A 17,382-nucleotide genomic window follows, 5' to 3' on the forward strand; every position below is an offset into this window, starting at 1 on the left:
GATTTTTATCTCAAAAGCTATGAGCAGAATGCTCTCTACAAACCCATGAAGGAAAAATATAATGCATGAGCAAGAATAATCCAAAGGCCCAAGGAAAAGTGGGCCTGACCAGAGTGATAGCTATTAGCTACTAAATAGAACACGGCCTCTTAAGTGGAGTAAAATTAATTGCAGACCAGGATGTACATGAGAAAAGTCACTACTGCTCAACTAGAAATAAACTGAAAAAAATTAGAATTAAATAGCATGTGAGTATTAGTGTGTCAAGAAGAGGCTACAAGAAATTGAGACAGCAAAAAAGGCAAGGTTTGAATTCTTCTTAGTCCTATTCTGTGACCACAAGGTAAACAAGAAGCCAAGACTGAAGGCAACAAGCATTTTCAGATAAATTAATTTCCCTCAGAGATACCAAAACTACCCAGAGGCTTAACTTGGCCACAAGCTGCAAATTGTCTTAGAAAACTTTCACTAAGATTTAAGGAAGCCAAAAGGAATTGGGGTAAATCATTTTTCACTCCTAAGGATCATTTATATGCAATTATGAAGGTAGAGAGAGGGAAAAGATAAACAAGAGTTCTAACAGGCAAATTAGTTCCACCCCAAGTAAATGAAAAAATAAACTGATTAACTGCCTTTAAAAATATAAACCAAGAAAATTCAGTAAACTGTCTTTTTATTTTACTCTCATATCATCTCAGATTCTGTCAAGTGGTCCCAGCCAGGTCTAAAACCATTTGTCTTCTTTAATTTTTCCCTCTCTTTTTCTATTCACAGGTTTTCTAATTCGACTGACACTGTCCAGTCCAAGGCTTTCATTACTTGATGTCAGTATGCCCAACAGTAGCCACTTTTTCCAGGGGACTCCCTCACAGTCTAGTCCCAGGCCTCCCACAAAACTTTTAAATTTTCATTTCTCACTGTGAGACTTCCACTTCTCCACTTACATTCCCATCCCACTCCACACACCTGTGTGCATGCCTGTGCCTTTTGTCTTCCAATTCTGCAATAATAACGAGGCCACAGCCCCCTGGCCCTCCGGGGAAATGGAAGCGTCCTTGGGGTCATCGTTTACCACAAAGGACACAGTGGGGTCCAACTGCACCCAGCGCTGAGATCCGAGCTGTCAGGCCTTTCCCACTGACGCGAGGCCTCCCCCAAGTTGAATAGCACACAGAGAGAAAGGGCCACTGTGATCCTGGATCATCGCTGGGTGCTGGTATTATGGGTAAACAGTACAGGGAGAGAAAGGAATCCACTGGGATACAGGTCATCTTCAGATGCTGACATTATGGTAAACCTCGCTACCGCTACTGCATTAGGTGGCTGGAGGTTGGAGCTAGGAGGATCTGTCCTGGAGCTGGTTTTAAAGAAACAGGTTTTTTGGAAGATGGCGGCCAAGGGAGTCCAGCACACCAGTACGCTGCGCCACTGTGTGGGAGAAACACGAGGTGAAATGGCTGAAGGCTACCTTGGTGGGAATCCCCAGTGAAATTGAAGTGCTCCAGAATCTAGAGGTCAGAATTCCAGCGCGCGGGATTCGGCTGCAGGGGCTTGGTAGCGGGCGATTTCTCCTCACGGAGCGAAGCAGTACTTGGTCGGCGGACCGCCCCGTGGATGGAGTCTGGGACGCGCCCGAGTTAATTAGCTGCGAGGTACCAGAGAGGGATTACAGCGAAGCGGATTCTGCAGGCTCCTGCCAGTGGCACACTAGCCGCGCTGAGTGCTGAATTCCAGCTTTGAAATACAGGAGAGAATCGGTCCAGTTCGTTTCCCGACACCGGTTGGAACACGCAGGAGAACTGCAGCCGCCATCATGGAGAGCTGACGCAATCATCCCTGTTTTCTACGATCTCAGCTCATTCAACTACAGAACAGGTGATTCCAGGCTGGTATTTGCCTGCGTCACGCAGACAGATCGCTCAGGCTCGGGATTGGAAACTCTGAGGAGAATACTCTTCAGGCCTCACCCCTGGCAAGGCGGGCGCCGGGCTTTGAGCGGCCAGATTCTAGTTCCCCGGGTTGCTTTGGCCCAGGGCGGGAGATCCTTCTTGGCCCGGGGCTACGGAACCCGCGGCGACTGTGTCTTTGACCCTGCCCCTGTCTGAGCGTACACTGAGCTGGGAGAGGTTGGAGCTGCCAGGCCCGGGCGGGGGCCGCCTGGGCCTGAGGCTGGGGTACCTCTGTGGAGCCTGCTCCGAGCAGAGTGTGGCAGGGATCAGAGAGGCTGGGTTCGTGGCTGCTTGAGCCCAGGGCCGCAGAGCCTGCGGGGACCGCGAGCTGAGGCCAGCCACAAGTGAAACTTGCGACGAGGGGCAGCGGGACTCTGTCTCCTGGAACAGTTTTGACCCGGAGCTGGAGAGCCCGCGGGAAGTGCGTCTTAGACTCTGCTCCCAGGGGAGCGTACACCGAGCAGGGAGAGTTTGGTGCGGCCAGGCTTGGGCACCTAGCAGGGAGACTCTGGTGCAGCCAGGCTTCAGCTCCCGGGACGGCACTGGCCTGGGATTGGGGAACCCGCAGCGGTTGCCCTGAGGAGCCTGCTCCTAGCAGAAAGTGGCGGGGATCTGAGAGACCGGCTCCTGGCTCCCAAAGCGGCTCTGGCTCACGGTTGGGGATCCTACAGGGACTGCTTCTTGTTCCGGGTCCTGCTGGGTGCTGCGGGGGCCTGGAGGGCAGAGTGGAGCTGCCTCCTGTGCCCAGAGCAGGCTAAGGGTCCCGCCGGTGTGGTATCGCGACACCCCAACTGCAGCTGGGGCCAAGGAGAGTAGCCGCCCACGCCTGGAACAGGACCAGCGACCCGACGGCAGGGTAGCCAAGTCAACCCACTTGGAGTAGAGGCCGTGAAGAGCTGCCGTCTGACCCTGCAAGGTAGGCAGTCCTGCGTCCCACTGGCAGGACAGGCTCGGCAGCCGGCCAGTGTAGTGGACGAGTAGCATCGAGGCAGTCACGTCACACTGGTTGGAGTGGGGGTTGAACAGAGCCGCCGCCAGCATCCGGAAGGAGCCCAGAGACCCGTTGGAGAGGCAGTTAGGTACCCCCACTGGGAGTGGGGGTTGAGCAGAACTGCAGCCCAGGTCCGCAGGGTGGGCAGATCTGAGACCCACCGGCGGATCAGGCTTGGAGGCCGACCAGCGTGGTAGACACGTCACATCAATTGGAGTAGGGGTGGAGAAGAGCTGCTGCCCACGTCCAGATCAGAACCAACGATCCGAAGACGTGGTAGGAACGTCACCGCAATTGGAGTGGGGGCAGAGTAGAGCAGCCACCCGTGCCCGCAGGGCGGGCAGACCTACGACCAACCAGCGTAGTATATAGATCACCCTGATTAGAGGAGGTTCACAGCCACTACCCGCCCTACAAGAGAGATATCCCAAATATACAAGAGCAACAAAAATAAACAGGGGGAAAAATTTCAAAAACACAACAGTTTCACGAAGCAGAAAGAAACGCAAGCAACATGAAAAGACAAGGAAAGAAAGGACCACAAGCAATGCAGGTCAACTCAACCCTAGAAGAGGTAATAGCTGCAACAGATGGAATGTCAGATAAAGAGTTCAGGATATACATGCTTCAGTTGATCTGGACTCTCAAGGAAGACATGAGACAGCAAAATCAGACAATGAAAGATCACATTGACAAGGAACTACAGAAACAAATCCAGGAAGTAAAAGATCAATTTCACAGGGAGTTAGAAGTAATAAAGAACAAACAAATAGAAATCCTAGAAATGCAGGAAGCAATAAACCAACTTAAAACCTCAATTGACAATACTACCAGCAGAATAGATCACTTAGAAGATAGAACATCAGACAATGAAGACAAAGTATTTCAACTTGAGAAGAACATAGACAGTTCAGCAAGACTGCTAAGAAACCATGAGCAGAACATCCAAGAGATATGGGATAACATTAAAAGGCCAAACTTAAGAGTCATTGGGATACAGGAGGGCACAGAGCTCCAAAGCAGAGGAATGAACAATCTATTCAATGAAATAATACGAGAAAACTTCCCAGACTTGAAGAATGAAACAGAATCCCATATCCTAGAAGCCTACAGGACGCCAAAAGTGCAAAATCATAAGAGATCCACACCTAGACACATTATAATGAAGATGCCCAACATACAGAATAAGGAGAGAATTTTAAAAGCTACAAGAGAAAGAAAGCAGATTACATTTAGGGGCAAACCAATCAGGATAACAGCTGATCTCTCAACACAGACTCTGAAAGCTAGAAGATCCTGGAATAACATATTTCAAACACTGAAAGAAAATGGGCTCCAACCAAGAATCGTGTATCCGGCGAAATTAAGCTTCAGGATGGAAGATGAAATTAAAACCTTTCACGATAAACAAAAGTTAAAAGAATTCGCAGCTAGAAAACCATCTCTTCAAAAAATCCTTGGCAAAACATTACAGGAAGAGGAAACTGAAAATAACATTGAAAACCATCAGTGGGAGGTAGGACAGTAAAGGAGGGAAAGTAACCAAAGAGGAAAACTAATCAGGTTTAGTAACATAAATAAACAAATATGACTGGAGGAACAAACCTAATCTCAATAATAACCCTAAATGTTAATGGCTTAAACTCACCAATTAAGAGACACAGGCTAGTCAAATGGATCACAAAACAAGATCCAACAATATGTTGCCTACAGGAGACGCATTTGATAGGAAAAGATATACATAGACTGAAGGTGAAAGGCTGGGAAAAATCATTCCACTCATATGGACTGCGGAAACAAGCAGGAGTGTCCATACTCATATCAAACAAAATAGATTTCAAGCCAAAATTAATCAAAAAGGATAAAGAGGGACACTGCATACTGCTCAAGGGAACCATACACCAACAAGACATAACAATCATAAATATATATGCCCCAAACAATGGTGCACCTACGTTCATCAAGCAAACTCTTCTCAAGTACAAGAGTCTAATAGACCACCATACAATAATCATGGGAGACTTCAACACACCTCTCTCACCACTGGACAGATCTTCCAAACAAAAGTTAAATAAGGAAACTATAGATCTCAACAAAACAATTAACAACCTAGACTTAATTGACATATATAGAATATACCACCCAACATCAAGTAGTTACACATTTTTCTCAGCAGCACATGGATCCTCCACAAAAATAGATCATATATTATGTCACAGGGCAACTCTTAGACAATATAAAGGAGTAGAAATAATACCATGCATCCTATCTGATCATAATGGAATGAAACTGAAAATCAACGATAAAAGAAGGAAGGAAAAATCATGCACCACGTGGAGAATGAACAATAGGTTACTGAACGACCAATGGGTCATAGAAGACATCAAGGAGGAAATTAAAAAATTCTTAGAGATAAATGAAAACACTGACACAACATATCGGAATCTATGGGACACATTGAAAGCAGTTTTAAGAGGAAAATTCATTGCTTGGAGTTCATTCCTTAAAAAAAGAAAAAACCAACAAATAAATGATCTCATACTTCATCTCAAAATCCTAGAAAAAGAAGAGCAAAATAACAGCAAAAGAAGTAGAAGGCAAGAAATAATTAAAATCAGAGCTGAAATTAATGAAATTGAAACAAAAGAAACAATTGAAAAAATTGACAAAACCAAAAGTTGGTTCTTTGAAAAAATAAATAAAATTGACAGACCCTTAGCCATGCTAACGAAGAGAAGAAGAGAGAGAACCCAAATTACTAGCATACGGGATGAAAAAGGCAATATCACAACAGACACTTCAGAAATACAGAAGATAATCAGAAATTATTTTGAATCCTTATACTCCAATAAAATAGAAGATAGTGAAGGCATCGATAAATTTCTTAAGTCATATGATCTGCCCAGATTGAGACAGGAGGATATAGACAACCTAAACAGACCAATAACAATAGAGGAAATAGAAGAAACCATCAAAAGACTACCAACTAAGAAAAGCCCAGGACCGGATGGGTATACAGCAGAATTTTACAAAACCTTTAAAGAGGAACTAACACCAATACTTTTCAAGTTATTTCAGGAAATAGAAAAAGAGGGAGAACTTCCAAATACATTCTACGAGGCCAACATCACCCTGATTCCTAAACCAGACAAAGACACTTCAAAGAAAGAAAACTACAGACCAATATCTCTAATGAACCTAGATGCAAAAATCCTCAATAAAATTCTGGCGAATCGGATTCAAAAACATATCAAAAAAATTATACACCATGATCAAGTAGGATTCATCCCTGGGATGCAAGGCTGGTTCAATATACGGAAATCAATAAATGTTATTCACCACATCAATAGACTTAAAAATAAGAACCATATGATCATCTCGATAGATGCAGAAAAGGCATTCGACAAAGTACAGCATCCCTTTATGTTCAAAACTCTAGAAAAATTAGGGATAACAGGATCATTCCTCAACATTGTTAAAGCAATCTATGATAAGCCACAGGCCAGCATCATCCTGAATGGAGAAAAATTGAAGGCATTCCCTCTAAGATCTGGTACAAGACAGGGATGCCCTCTCTCACCACTTCTGTTCAACATAGTCCTCGAAACACTGGCCAGAGCAATTAGACAGACGAAAGAAATTAAAGGCATAAAAATAGGAAAAGAAGAACTTAAAGTATCACTATTTGCAGACGATATGATTCTATACCTAACAGACCCAAAAGGGTCTACAAAGAAACTATTAGAGTTAATAAATGAATTCAGCAAAGTGGCGGGATATAAAATCAACACGCATAAATCAAATGCATTCCTGTATATCAGCGACAAATCCTCTGAAACAGAAATGAGGACAACTACTCCATTCACAATATCCCCCCCAAAAATAAAATACCTGGGAATCAATCTAACAAAAGAGGTGAAAGACCTATACAATGAAAACTACAGAACCCTAAAAAGAGACATAGAAGAAGACCTCAGAAGATGGAAAAATATACCCTGCTCATGGATAGGCAGAACTAACATCATCAAAATGGCGATATTACCAAAAGTTCTCTATAAGTTCAATGCTATCCCAATCAAAATCCCAACAGCATTTCTTGTAGAAATAGATAAAACAATCAGGAAATTCATATGGAATAATAAAAGACCCAGAATAGCAAAAACAATGCTAAGCAGGAAGTGTGAATCAGGCGGTATAGCGATACCAGACTTCAAACTATACTACAGAGCAATAGTAACAAAAACAGCATGGTACTGGTACCAAAACAGGCGAGTGGACCAATGGTACAGAATAGAAGACACAGTAACCAATCCGCAAAACTACAACTGTCTTATATTTGATAAAAGGGCTAAAAGCATGCAATGGAGGAAGGATAGCATCTTCAACAAATGGTGCTGGGAAAACTGGAAATCCATTTGCATCAAAATGAAACTGAATCCCTTTCTCTCGCCATGCACAAAAGTTAACTCAAAATGGATCAAGGAGCTCGATATTAAATCAGAGACACGGCGTCTGATAGAAGAAAAAGTCGGCTATGATCTACATACTGTGGGGTCAGGCCCTAAATTCCTCAATAGGACACCCATAGCGCAAGAGTTAACAACCAGAATCAACAAATGGGACTTACTCAAACTAAGAAGTTTTCTCTCAACAAAAGAAACAATAAGAGAGATAAACAGGGAGCCTACATCCTGGGAACAAATCTTTACCCCACACACTTCAGATAGAGCCCTAATATCCAGAGTATACAAAGAACTCAAAAAATTAGATAACAAGATAACAAATAACCCAATCAACAAATGGGCCAAGGACCTGAACAGACACTTCTCAGAGGAGGACATACAATCAATCAACAAGTACATGAAAAAATGCTCAACATCGCTAGCAGTCAGAGAAATGCAAATCAAAACCACCCTAAGATACCATCTCACTCCAGTAAGATTGGCAGCCATTAAGAAATCCAACAACAACAAGTGCTGGCGAGGATGCGGGGAAATGGGTACACTTGTTCATTGTTGGTGGGACTGCAAAATGGTGCAGCCAATTTGGAAAGCAGTATGGAGATTTCTTGGAAAGTTGGGAATGGAACCACCATTTGACCCAGCTATTCCCCTCCTCGGTCTATTCCCTAAAGACCTAACAAGAGCATGCTACAGGGACACTGCTATATCGATGTTCATAGCAGCACAATTCACGATAGCAAGATTGTGGAACCAACCTAGAAGCCCTTCAATAGATGAATGGATTAAAAAAATGTGGCATTTATACACAATGGAGTATTACTCTGCAATAAGAAATGACAAAATCATAGAATTTGGAGGGAAATGGATGGCATTAGAGCAGATTATGCTAAGTGAAGCTAGCCAATCCTTAAAAAACAAATGTCAAATGTCTTCTTTGATATAAGGGGAGTAACCAAGGACAGGGTAGAGACGAAGAGCTGGAGAAGAAGAATAACATTAAACAGGGATGATAGGCGGGAGGGAAAGTGAGAGTTAAGGGAAATTGCATGGAACTGGAAGGTGAGCCTCAGGGTTATACACAATTACATATAAGAGGAAAGGAGGAGTAGGAGAAAAATTATATAAGTGGAAGAAACGATTTATAGTAGAGGGGATGGAGAGAGAGTAGGGGAGGGGAGGGGAGGGGAGGGGTGAGGGGACAGTGGAGAATGGGATAGACAGCAGAATACATCAGTCACTAGAAAGGCAATTTGTAAATCAATGGAAATGTAACTGATGTGACACAGCAATCTGTATACGGGGTAAAAATGGGAGTTCATAACCCACTTGAATCAATCTGTGAAATATGGTATAATAAGAACTATGTAATGTTTTGAACAACCAACAATAAAATAATTAAAAAACAAATAATAATAATAACGAGGCCAGGCCCACTTAGTCTCTTCCTACATAGATGCTATGTGTGTTTCAGTCTAGATTAAATTTTCTCCAATGATTTCACCAATTCCTGCAGTCTATGTGGCTTGCTAATCATCTCCGAAATAGTATAGCCCTTGATTCTAAGCAATAAATCCCTACTCAGTTATAGAATCATCCCTTGAGGCTGAAAGGATCATGTAAAGCATTCAGCTTCAGGCTTGACTGTCCTCCAAATCTCCAGCATGTGCTTGTCCAGATTATGCTTGGATACTTCTGCTGATTGTAATTTCACTACCTCCTGGAGAAGCTGATGCCTGCTTTGAGCAGCTCTACAGTTACAAATTTCTTCCTTAAAATCAGCTTATGTGTCTGAATGTAGAGCTTCAAACCCCAAGTCATCATGGTAGTTGACACCTCCCTTGTCTCTTCCCTACATTCTAAAATTTTAAGAAATTGATCCAGTCTGCTACAAATTTCAAAATGTATTCATTCAATGTTCCTTTAGTCATTCTGACATCACTCCTTCATGATTATTCCCTGTCCTGGTGATTTTATACTACTTCATTATTCTTTTATTGCAGAAGTTTGTCAGTCACTCTTAAAGCAAATTACACAGGCAATGTGAGAATTTTGGAAAGCCTTGACCATAGGAAAGTTTGCAATATATTATATTTTTTTTTTGTTTTCTTTTCTCATGATACCTAATGTGGAGCTGATTACATGTTAACATGTTTAATCAGGCAGACTTTGAAAAATTCTTCTCAAATTAGTTTTCGATGAATTGCCTACTATATTTTGGAGTTTCTAGACATAGATGAATTTCTTCAGAAAAGCTTCCTTCATGATAATAAGTGTAAATTTTTCAGATGTTTTTTTAAAAGATATAGTACCAGGGAGAGAAAAATCTCTCATGGAGATTAAATAAGCTACAAACATCTGAGTACTTCACATATAAGTATAGATATACACTCTGATGAATGGAAGCATCATAAAATGTGTTGTAGGCAATAACAATGACATTTGAAATACAGTGGCCATACATTTCGTCAGGTGAAACTTTGTACTTTCAAATTAACTAACTCTTGTAAAATTCTACTTCAGAATTTCCATTTTGTTATACTATCCATATATAGTATAAGGAACAAAACTATAACATTTCTCTGGATAGATGAAATTATGGACATAAGCTTCAGATCAACCATTTTTATTGACCTTAGCTAGCAACAGTTGGTACTCCAAGAGGTTGGCCTCTCTGGTTGTTTGTTAGAGCAATTTTCATCTCGTTTTCCTAATTTCACTCTCCAATTATTACTCTCAAGCCATTGCTTAAATTATCTGTGGCTCCATAAGGAATGACATCTCCTTTGGCTGAGAAACCAGCTGTATTACACTACATTAGCAGTGATGAGTCTCACCAAGGGCAAAGCAGTGGCTGACTTTTCTGTTTTGGCGGGCCCACTGAGGAGGCACTATGCCAACACCTGAGGCGACTCCTGACAGATTGGCCCAATTGCCACGGCTTTGATGGCAATCTGCATAGGATTACCAGTCACACATTAAACAGCCTCATTTCAATTCACCAAAACAAACGGTGCCACGAAATCTACCCACACAATTTGCTACTTTCAATAACTCCACGTTTGCATTTCTTTGCCCAATTCAATGACGCATGTCTGCCAAGCTCTGTGATGATGGATGGAGTCATTAGCATTTTAGTTTCTACACTGAACCTGAAGCCAGAGCATATGGTCTGACAGATGTTCCAGCAATGGGTTCTATTTGATTTGCCATGTAGGTGTCCACCTATACTGGACCTTCTTGAAAGAATACTACTTTAAAAGTTACAGTATAATTCATTTCAAACCTCTCCCATCCTCAGGTGACAAGAGGTTTTTAAATCAGAACATGCTTTCTTCTATATTTCAGTGGACACTTCCAATTACAAATTACCTCTTGACCTAATTAAATCACTTCAAATAGGCAAGATGGACAAAATGCAGGGGATTTTTATGGGCTATTGCCATATATGGCTTGATTAGTACTATCAGTAAGTTGAATATTTAACTATATTCACTTTTTTCTCTTCATGATTTTTTTAGGTAAAATGTATATACAGCGAATTGGGCAAATCTTAACATTTGACATATGCATGCATATCCATAGACCCAATTCCCCAAACAAAACATATGACATTTACATTAATCCAGAATTTTCTCCCTGCAGACTTTTAGCCTAATTGTAATCTCCTACAGGCAAACATTCTTTAAATTTCTAGTTATGCTTTTCTGAAAATTCGTACAAATGGAATCATTCCATCCACACTCTATTGTGTCTGCTTTCTGATACCATGTAGCCAAGCCTCATGCATGCTGTTATAATGTGTCAGCAGTTCATTCTCTTTTTATTGCTAATCAGCATGCCATTTCTTGAATAAGTCACAAATGGTTTATCAACTTTATTATTAATAGACATTGGCATTTTTATAATTACTAGTTATTCTGATTAAGACTATTATGCATATTCTTGTACAAATATTTTTGTGGGGATATCTCAATTTCTCTTGAGTAAATACTTAGGAGTGAAACTATTGCACCACATTAGTTGCATGCTTATATATTCACTTTTTCCTGTGATTACTTTAACCACTATTAATATTAATAAGAGACACAATAAAAAAAAAACATGGCCGACATTTTTAACCTAAAAAATTGTATAGCCTAGTTTTATTTTTCCCATATGGAAACTATGCTATACCTCTCAGGAATATAACTGATATTTTAATATGCTGTTCTAATATATGTGAGATGTAAAATTTCCTTTACGATCTTATTTCACATAACCTGAGTTTTACCATAAGATTTGAGTTATGAACCACAAATATTCTACTATTGAGAATACCATAGGAATACAATCAAAATAGCTTATTTCTAAAACTTGGAAAAACTGAAAAATGCCTATTTATATGGAAAAACACAAACCATTATCTTGACAAAAATTTTACATATTTATGTTTAGAATACACATTACTTAATTTAGGTTTATGACAGAAGAGGAAATTTGAAGATCTTTAAGAGTGACTAAGGAAATTATTCGAAGTTCCTTTTACTACAAACAATAGTATACTTTTAACACATGTACTCTATAACATATTTTTTTAAAAGAATGCTCGAGAAGGCCTCATGATTTCGCCATATTTCTAGTCTATGGACTCTAAAGAGATTACTAAAAGTATTCATAAAAAATATGTTTTGTATATCATGAGCTTATTTAGCATGTACAAAGAGATTAATCCGACTTATATATTTCATTCCATATCTACAGTGAATGATGTCCAAAGACAAATTATATAATCTGATTTTTATAAGAAAGAGCGCTTCCTATAGATATTTCTAAAACCACCATAATATGCCTTATGGATTATCCGTGAATAGGTATCTCTTTATGTGTCTGCTTTATTCCCCCTCCACTTTTCAATGTACTTAATTGGTATGTAATTTTACATAATAAAAATTTGAAGTATGAATCATAACCTAGAAATAATAGGTAAGTAAGTGAGCATATTCCCTAAATGTATTTTCATATTCAAAGTCTTAAAATATCAAACATGATTAGGTATTATGTTCAGTTCTTTTCACAGAGTTATAGTATGTCACTTTTTTTTAATAGAAAACGCTGCTTTTTTAGTTTTTGTTAGTTTACTCCATATTTAGACAACATTTTACAAACTAAAGCAAGCTCAATTCAATCTAATCTAAGTGATTTGAAGGACTTAAAAAGTTGGTCACCATTTATTATTTCACCTGGGCATGGCAGGGGTAACAGCTACTCTATTATTCCATTACTTCTATGATAGAATGCAGTGACCTTTCATTGAGTTGCTTCAAGTACATTCATTCTTAGTGTTCTCAGCAGATATTTTCAGCACTTGTTCTCACAATGAAACTTAATTTAAGGAACCATTTTTTCCAATACAAAACTAATAACATAAAAATTTTATATTCTTCCATCAAACAAAAAAGGTTATCAAGGCCATGGTTCAGACCATCCAAAATAATATAAAGACCTAATTTAGCATCTTACAGCTGGAAGGGATTTTAGTCTCTATCCAACATCTCCTTTTATAGATAAGAAAATAAAGCCCCAGAACAGTTCAATGAATCACTAAGCCCTCCACACTTGACTAGGTTAGAAGGCTTAGGAGAGTAAGAATTAAGGCTCCAATTAAGAAGGGTGCCTCCTGAACCCTAGGATGTTATTCTACACCAAATGAAGGTAATTTGACATTTATTTGTATGGGTTAGCAGACAGATTCTCCAGGATTCTTCCTTTTTATTGTGTATGTGTATTTTTTTTTTCTTTTTAGTACTATCAGGAAAAGATTTTCTGTTAACAGTCACTTCTAATAGACTCACTCATATATGAGGACAAGTCTTATCAAGTTGATTGTTACATTGTATCACTACAAAGACATTTTTAATCTAAAAACATCCCTAAACAATGTAATTGATATATTACAATGTTTCATAAAGAAGAATTATTTAAGAGAATAAGTTAAGATAATATATGTAATGCTATGGAAAAACAGTAGAACACCCTTTGAATAAATAAGGTGAATACGCACATTGCTAAAGAACTGTGCAATGTCAATGTCAAAGTCGAAGAGAAAAACACCAAGTCACCTTGTGTGTCAAATGCAAAGAGGAGGACAGGGAGAGAAAAGAACGCAGAATAAAAGTATTTTCTCTCACTTCCTTTTGAAAAATGGCATGAGGAATATTTTAATAAACCATAATGAAATGAGCCAATCTACAAAATAGGAAACAAAAAAAAAATGAGAACTATTGACTGCAACCCACTCAGACCAGCACGGTCCAGAAAACCTTTGTTGCCACAAGGCAGCTGGCTTCTGTGGACATAAAACCCTTTTTATTTCAATGTCACATTAAATCCTGGGGCATAAAACCAGCAGAGACTACAGAGTCTTTTCTGGTTTCCCAAGAAAAGACTATACAGCTCAAAACTAAAGCCAAATTTCAACTAATGTTCTCATTCTAGTGCAAATATGAGCAAAATAATCAAAAAATGTGTCTGAAATTATTTTTAAATTGATTTCCTTTGGGGCTGGGGGAGGGAGGGAGAGAGGAAGAGAGGATAAGAGGGGGGGGGGGAGATAAACTGACTTAACATATAGTTGATAAGACAGTTTGTACATTACACAAAATGTTCTCCAGGAAAACTTAGTCTATATTTTGATATGTGTAGGGGAAATCTGCATAATGAGAAAGTGGAAAAAGAGGCCTCATTTTCTTTTCAAATTTGGGCAAAAAAAATATGGTCTCCTGATATTTGCAAATCAAATCAATTACAAGAGTAGTGATAATTAGACTAATATGTAATATGAATTATGTGTTTTAATATTCAAGTAGATTGTTGTAAGACTCAGATACCTTACATATCAGACAGTATAGCTGACATAGGTTCAATAATCATTTATTAGAACCATCTCCCCAGATACTTGCAACCTAATAATTATATCCAATACTATGTTCAAGGAACTAAGTTAAATTTATAATTATTTTTCTTTTTGGTCTCTATTGGCATTCTCAGGAATTTGAAATTTCAAACTAATTAAATTACTTTGTTCATATTAATGAAGATATAATAATACTAGTACTACTACTACTAATAAAGGTGTTCAAAAATTATTGTTTCTTATATATAATCTAATTTAAAATATTTAGCTCAACAGCTATCTGTCTTAGGTCCAGTCTTCTGGCTCCACAGATGCTCTAAGCTCCTCCTACTCATACCCCAGCACCCCAAGATTGATAGATACACTTTCAGTAAATTCTCTGAAGGCAAATCCTATTCCTTGGTCTACAGTTCTTTCTGATTCTTTTAAAGCTCTTAATATGCCCCATTTATATTTCCCCAATATGTATGTTAAATCACAACTAATTAAATACAGGTTTATTAAGTATTTAATATGTAGAAGGTACATGTCTTGACCTTGGATCTCTGATTAATTCTCATACACAAAAATTTCAGTAGAATTTAATTGGCTTTCTTCCAATTTATATTTCCTGAAATACTCTCAAGGGATTCTTAAACACTCTTAAGAACTTGAATAGAGTATGACAGTTCCTATGTAAGTAATATGTTCTTATAAGTTCAGTTTTCAAAATATTATTAAATAAGAAAAATTTTACTTTCATTTCTACTTCAAATGGATCTAAATTTTTTTCCTTAAAGTTTGAACATAATTTTAGAGAATCATTAGGTTTCACTAGATCCAAATATTTATTAATTATATGCCCTCAAATTTCTATTCAAATTCTGCCCAAGAAAGGAAATGTCTGATATGAATCTGCAGCCAATTAACACGCAAGCAGCCTGTTCATGCATGTATGTGAACACACACACACAGGAAAAGGTAATACCTCCAATAGTAGTGGAATGTTTTTTGGTTTGTTTGTTTTTAATCAAGGTAACTGCAGCTCAGCTGCCACCTGGGCCTTACCTGCAGCCATAACTTGTTATGCACAGCATCTCTCCCAGTAGCAATACACTGAAATGTAGCATTCTGCCCTGCGTTGACCTCTACATCCCCCAGACGGAGGAAATGAGGAGATTTATCTGTGAGAATAGAGAGAACGGTTATTTTTTCCACATGAAGAAAATATGCCAAGTTACTTTTCTTCAACAGAATATTATTCTGAATGTTTCTTCCTTTGGCCAAGACTAATATAAGAAGAAAATGGACTTTTCTATGTGCTAGAAGATACCATTTCCTCGCTCACTCTCACAGTTCTCTTTTCTCAGTAGCTACATTGTCTATTGCCCTGTAATTGCAAGACTACTGTTCTATGCAGAATGAGCATTCAACAATTAATTTTAACTGACCGTTGTAGCAGGTTGCACAAGGACAGTAATAATGTTATAAGTCAAAGTAGCAAAACACATTAAATAGGCATATACCAGAGCATACTACAAATATACAATGAAAACAAAGATTTCTAAAATACTGATTGCTGGATGGCTGTTGAACTATTTTCCTATAAATAAATTTCCTTTCTTTCTTTTCTTTTTTTTTTCCTTTTTTTTTTTTTTATTTCAGTAGTTATAGCCCTCTAAGGGCTCCAAAGAAAAAGGAAATATTTTGTTTTTCAAAAATATTATATAAGCTGCTATTAAGTACACTCCCTACTTCTTTATAGGTTCTAGAAAATCACCCCTAAGAGATACTAGATCAACAAAAAAGTGATAATTGTATTCAAAATATAGATGAAATGTATATGGGAATATGATATATTTATATGACTGCCAAAAAACTATTTTTTCTTTTTTTGAACTCAGGGGCACTCAACGTGTGAGCCACATTCCCAGCCCTTTTTTAAAAAAAATTATTTATTTATTTATTTTTTAATTTAGAGACAGGGTCTCACTGTGTTGCTTAGCACTTCCCTTTTGTTGAGGCTGACTTTGAACTTGAGATCCTCCTGACTCAGACTCCCAAACCATTGGGGTTACAGGCATGTGCCACTGTACCCACTAAAAAACTATTCTTTGTAATTAACATTCAAAACTGAGGACCTCCCCCCCACCAATATTTTTCATAAACAACAAAAACTAAGACTTAGTAGGTAAAAGAAAAGCTCTTGGAAAACCAACACTGAAGTTGCTATTTTTTGTGCTCAATTCCAAATTTTGTACTTATTTCCTCATAAAAGTCTTTCTTAACCATCTGCTGTTTAGGAAGTGAACATGAACTATAGATGGAAACATTGTTCTCTTATGCTATAGAAAGAATTTTCTTTTCTTATGAAGGAATTTAGTAAGTCATCTTGAACTTCAATGAGGTCATTTTGTCCTTTCTTACCACATAAGAGGTGGAACAGACAATGTGTCCCTTGCCTGCTACATCTTTTCTACAGCATTACTTAGAGCACACTGAAAAGAAATGCTTGAGCTAGAACAAGGGTTCCCCAAGTCTTAACTCTAGACAACCAGATTAGAAATGCAAATTTCCAGGCCTACCCTAAATGTAATGAATCAGAAGTAGTGGAAGAGCTGACAATGTGTGATTTACCACACCCAGCAGAGGGTTCTGAAGCACACAGGAGTTTGACAACACACAGCAGAGGGACAAGCCTGAGCCCTGCACAGAGTGGCCCTTGTACATTCTCTTCACAGTATGATAGAAATGTTTCTACTCAGAGGATTACTAAACAGATAATGCAGAATATATACATATAAGATGCTGCTGCTAAGAAATTCAAGTAAAATCTAAATTCATGCATGGTGATTTTTTGCCCAGGTGCATTGAAAGTTTGCAATAATTGTCTTTTAAGTAATGTGATTTAAACACAAACTTAGGTATACCATCCAAAAACCAATCGATGTGTGATTGATGTCATAACAAAACTATGTTTAAGTTAAGATGGCTTTTGTTCTTTATGTTTTTAAAGGGCATACTAACCAGATATTTATTATGACATCAGAAAAAGGAAAAAAAAAAACACCTAATTTTAGAATGAGGTGAACTAAATCATTCCCTTCA

At 38.6% G+C, this 17,382-nt stretch overlaps 1 protein-coding gene across 8 annotated transcripts in view; it reads right to left on the reverse strand.

Moving 5' to 3' along the window:
- Window positions 1–17,382, reverse strand: part of PTPRK (protein tyrosine phosphatase receptor type K) — a 572,160-nt gene that overhangs the window by 284,138 nt on the left and 270,640 nt on the right. For all 8 annotated transcript variants that reach the window (XM_081294494.1, XM_081294493.1, XM_081294498.1 and 5 more), the window contains exon 5: window positions 15,343–15,458. In XM_081294494.1, the coding sequence (XP_081150620.1) occupies window positions 15,343–15,458 (116 nt within the window). The remainder of the gene's footprint in view (window positions 1–15,342; window positions 15,459–17,382) is intronic.

Source organism: Spermophilus citellus (genome assembly GCF_964194105.1).
Source record: "Spermophilus citellus genome assembly, chromosome: 5".
NCBI classification, from domain to species: Eukaryota; Metazoa; Chordata; class Mammalia; order Rodentia; family Sciuridae; genus Spermophilus; species Spermophilus citellus.